The sequence below is a fragment of the Arachis duranensis genome, chromosome 5, assembly GCF_000817695.3.
Source record: "Arachis duranensis cultivar V14167 chromosome 5, aradu.V14167.gnm2.J7QH, whole genome shotgun sequence".
In the NCBI taxonomy this organism is placed as follows: domain Eukaryota; kingdom Viridiplantae; phylum Streptophyta; class Magnoliopsida; order Fabales; family Fabaceae; genus Arachis; species Arachis duranensis.
The window spans coordinates 107783631-107786331 of record NC_029776.3 but is presented as its reverse complement, the minus strand read 5'-3'; the positions used below and the strand labels follow the sequence as shown (position 1 = coordinate 107786331).

The 2701-nt window shown below is 32.6% G+C and overlaps 1 protein-coding gene across 1 annotated transcript; it reads left to right on the top strand.

Moving 5' to 3' along the window:
* Positions 1-875: 875 nt before the first annotated feature.
* On the top strand, positions 876-2191 carry LOC110281639 (uncharacterized). Its single transcript, XM_021144047.1, has 5 exons — positions 876-1025; positions 1222-1489; positions 1621-1717; positions 1898-1962; positions 2082-2191. Exons 1-5 carry the CDS (start codon positions 876-878, stop codon positions 2189-2191), a joined length of 690 nt encoding a protein of 229 aa, XP_020999706.1.
* Positions 2192-2701: the final 510 nt, after the last annotated feature.

Genomic DNA, 2701 nt, shown 5'->3' with positions numbered 1-2701 from the left:
TTTCTCCTTTGTAGATTTTTTTCCTATTTGGTCTCAAGAAAATGGTGTCATTAAAATCTATGCTGATAAGAATCAAACTAGGATGTGAAGATTTCTTCAATTGAAATATATCCAAAGCCTGTGGTTATTGGGAGCTCTACTATCTTTAAAAGCGAAGAATTTGAAAAAAGGATACCGTTTTTTATGTTCATTTCTGTGTCAGGTTAAAAAGAAAATTATCGATAAGAAAAAAAGTGATTAGTTGATTTTGAATTAGTGTAGGTTGGTCTCAAATTCATCTTTTTTTAGGTGTAGTTTTTACTTTGTTTTTCAGCTCTCTTGGAGTTTCAGCTGAACTCTTCTACATGGTTGATAAAAGTTTGTAGCTTTTATTTTATTTTTATCTGGGTCAATATTGATCATGTGTTCTATTTCACCACTTATACTGATCGGGAACAGTATAATTATATAGTCAAAGATAGCATGAATCAATAGGTATGGTTTGTTTATAGATAGATAGATAGATGTATATAGATTCATAGATAGGTTGATATGACATAGCTATATATAGAGGTATGAGTATATGTAATTTAATTAGCTATGGACACATTGAATGTCATATGTCAATCAATCAATCAATCTATCCAAGGACTTCAAGAGAAACGTATTCTACAAGCTTTGCCTTACAAACTTGCTCATTTCTCTGCTATAAGTAGTGATGACGTGATAGAGTATTGTGCTGATCTCTCAAAAGCTATCAGTTGTTCCTTACTTGCCTTTCTTCTTTTGCATTCCCTTCCATTGAGATAAGACTCAGATCCCACACAGTTTTCTCTTGCCGAGATTTTGCTTTTTGTTTTTTTCATCTACATTCTTTCATCTCTACTATTTATAAGATGAGTCTTACTATTGATGCTCTTGGGAAAATCTCTCCATGGAAGGAAGCTTGGAGTATTGAGGCTAAGATCTTGACCATTTGGAAAGATGCTCGCATTATTAATGAAAATATGCAGAAACTCTTACATATGGTCTTGATGGATAAGCAGGTGAATGTGTGTGTGTGTGTGTGTGTGTGTGTGTGTGTGTGTGTGTGTGTGTGTGTGTTCTATCAAAAACTCACTTTTTAGTTAACTAAATTCTATTTTTTTAAAATTGTGTATGTGATAATTTTTAGCATGTAATATGTCATGGTATAATATTTATAAAGGCTGAGATGATTTTTTTCTCTTTTTTATTTTTCAGCACCACAAGATCCAAGCAACTGTTGAGGATGATTTGATCATAACTTTTATTCATCAGTTAAAAGAAGGAGATGTATTCATTATTTCTGACTTCAAAGTGATACCTAATGGTGGATTGGTCAGGGTTACAAGACATCAATTTCGCATCCTTTTCAAGTGTAGTACCTCTGTTGTTGCAGCTGCAAGTACAGTCATACCTAATCCTGGTTTAAGTCTAACTTCTATGGACCAGATTCTTCAAAAGCGCATTGATTATGAGTACTTAATAGGTAAGTTTCACTTTTTCAAATATGAACCATTATAAAGGTGTTTTAAATTGAAATTAATAAGAATTCAAGGAAATGTCTCATGGTATTCTATGTGAGGGTTTAATCTTGCCTGCTATAATTTTACTAAACAGATTTTGTCGGGGTCCTTTGCGGATTGAAAAGGAAAAGGGATGTTGAGTGTAATGGAAAGATATTGAAAGTTTTGATCCTTGAAGTTTTTGCTGATGGGTATCCATTATCTTTCTGTTTCTGATCCTTTTCTTTAAATTACGTTATGCCTATTTTTCTTGTTTTTTTACTGCTCTTGAATTATTCTATTGTTGTCCATCCTTTCTTATAATTATTACCCAGGAAGAAAATCTCCTGCAATCTTTTTGGTGATTGTTCTGCTCTTATATACATCAATAGTTTGAAAAAGTATCAGAGACCACCTATTGTAATTCTGCAATCTTTCAAGATCAAAGTCAATGGAGGTGAAGAGTTGTCCATGTTGCACACATTTCTCAGTTTGATTTGTTTAAATATTTTTTTCTTACAAATGAATAGTTTCTTTATGAATTAATTTCTTCTTATTGTCTTCTGTGATTTGTAGATAAAGTCAGTCTCCAAAATGTGATCAGTATTTCTCGAGTTTCGATCAACCCTGATATGCAGGAAACTGTGAATTTTCTGAATCATTTAGTTGTATTCAACTCTCCTTAACTTTTGTCTCTCTGAACTCAAAATTTGCGCCTCCCTCTCTATCACTCACTCACTCTATCTTTCTCTCTCTCCCTCTATAACTGTCTTGCTGAAATTCTTTTATCCTAATATTAATTTATTTTTTTACATAGATACGGTATTGCAAGCCACCATTTCAGTAGACTCCGTAGTAATAAGGTTGGGGATTTAATATCTGTAATTGATGATGAATCTTTTGATTGGAAGCTAATATGGACTATTGATAATTGAACGAACGGACTTCTTGCTAGTAAATAATTTCACAAATAAACTCTCGTTGCAAGTATAGTTTCTAAACCAGCGAAGAATCCTTTCGTACAAAAGTTTGGTTGTCACTTAAGCAAACCCAATAAAAATAAACCGAAGTATTTAAACCTCGGGTCATCTCTCAAGGAATTGCAGGGAGGTGTAGTTATTATTGGTTATGGAAAACAATATTTTTGGGTTTTTGAAAGGTTGAACAAGAAAAATAAATTGCAAGAAAGTGAACTA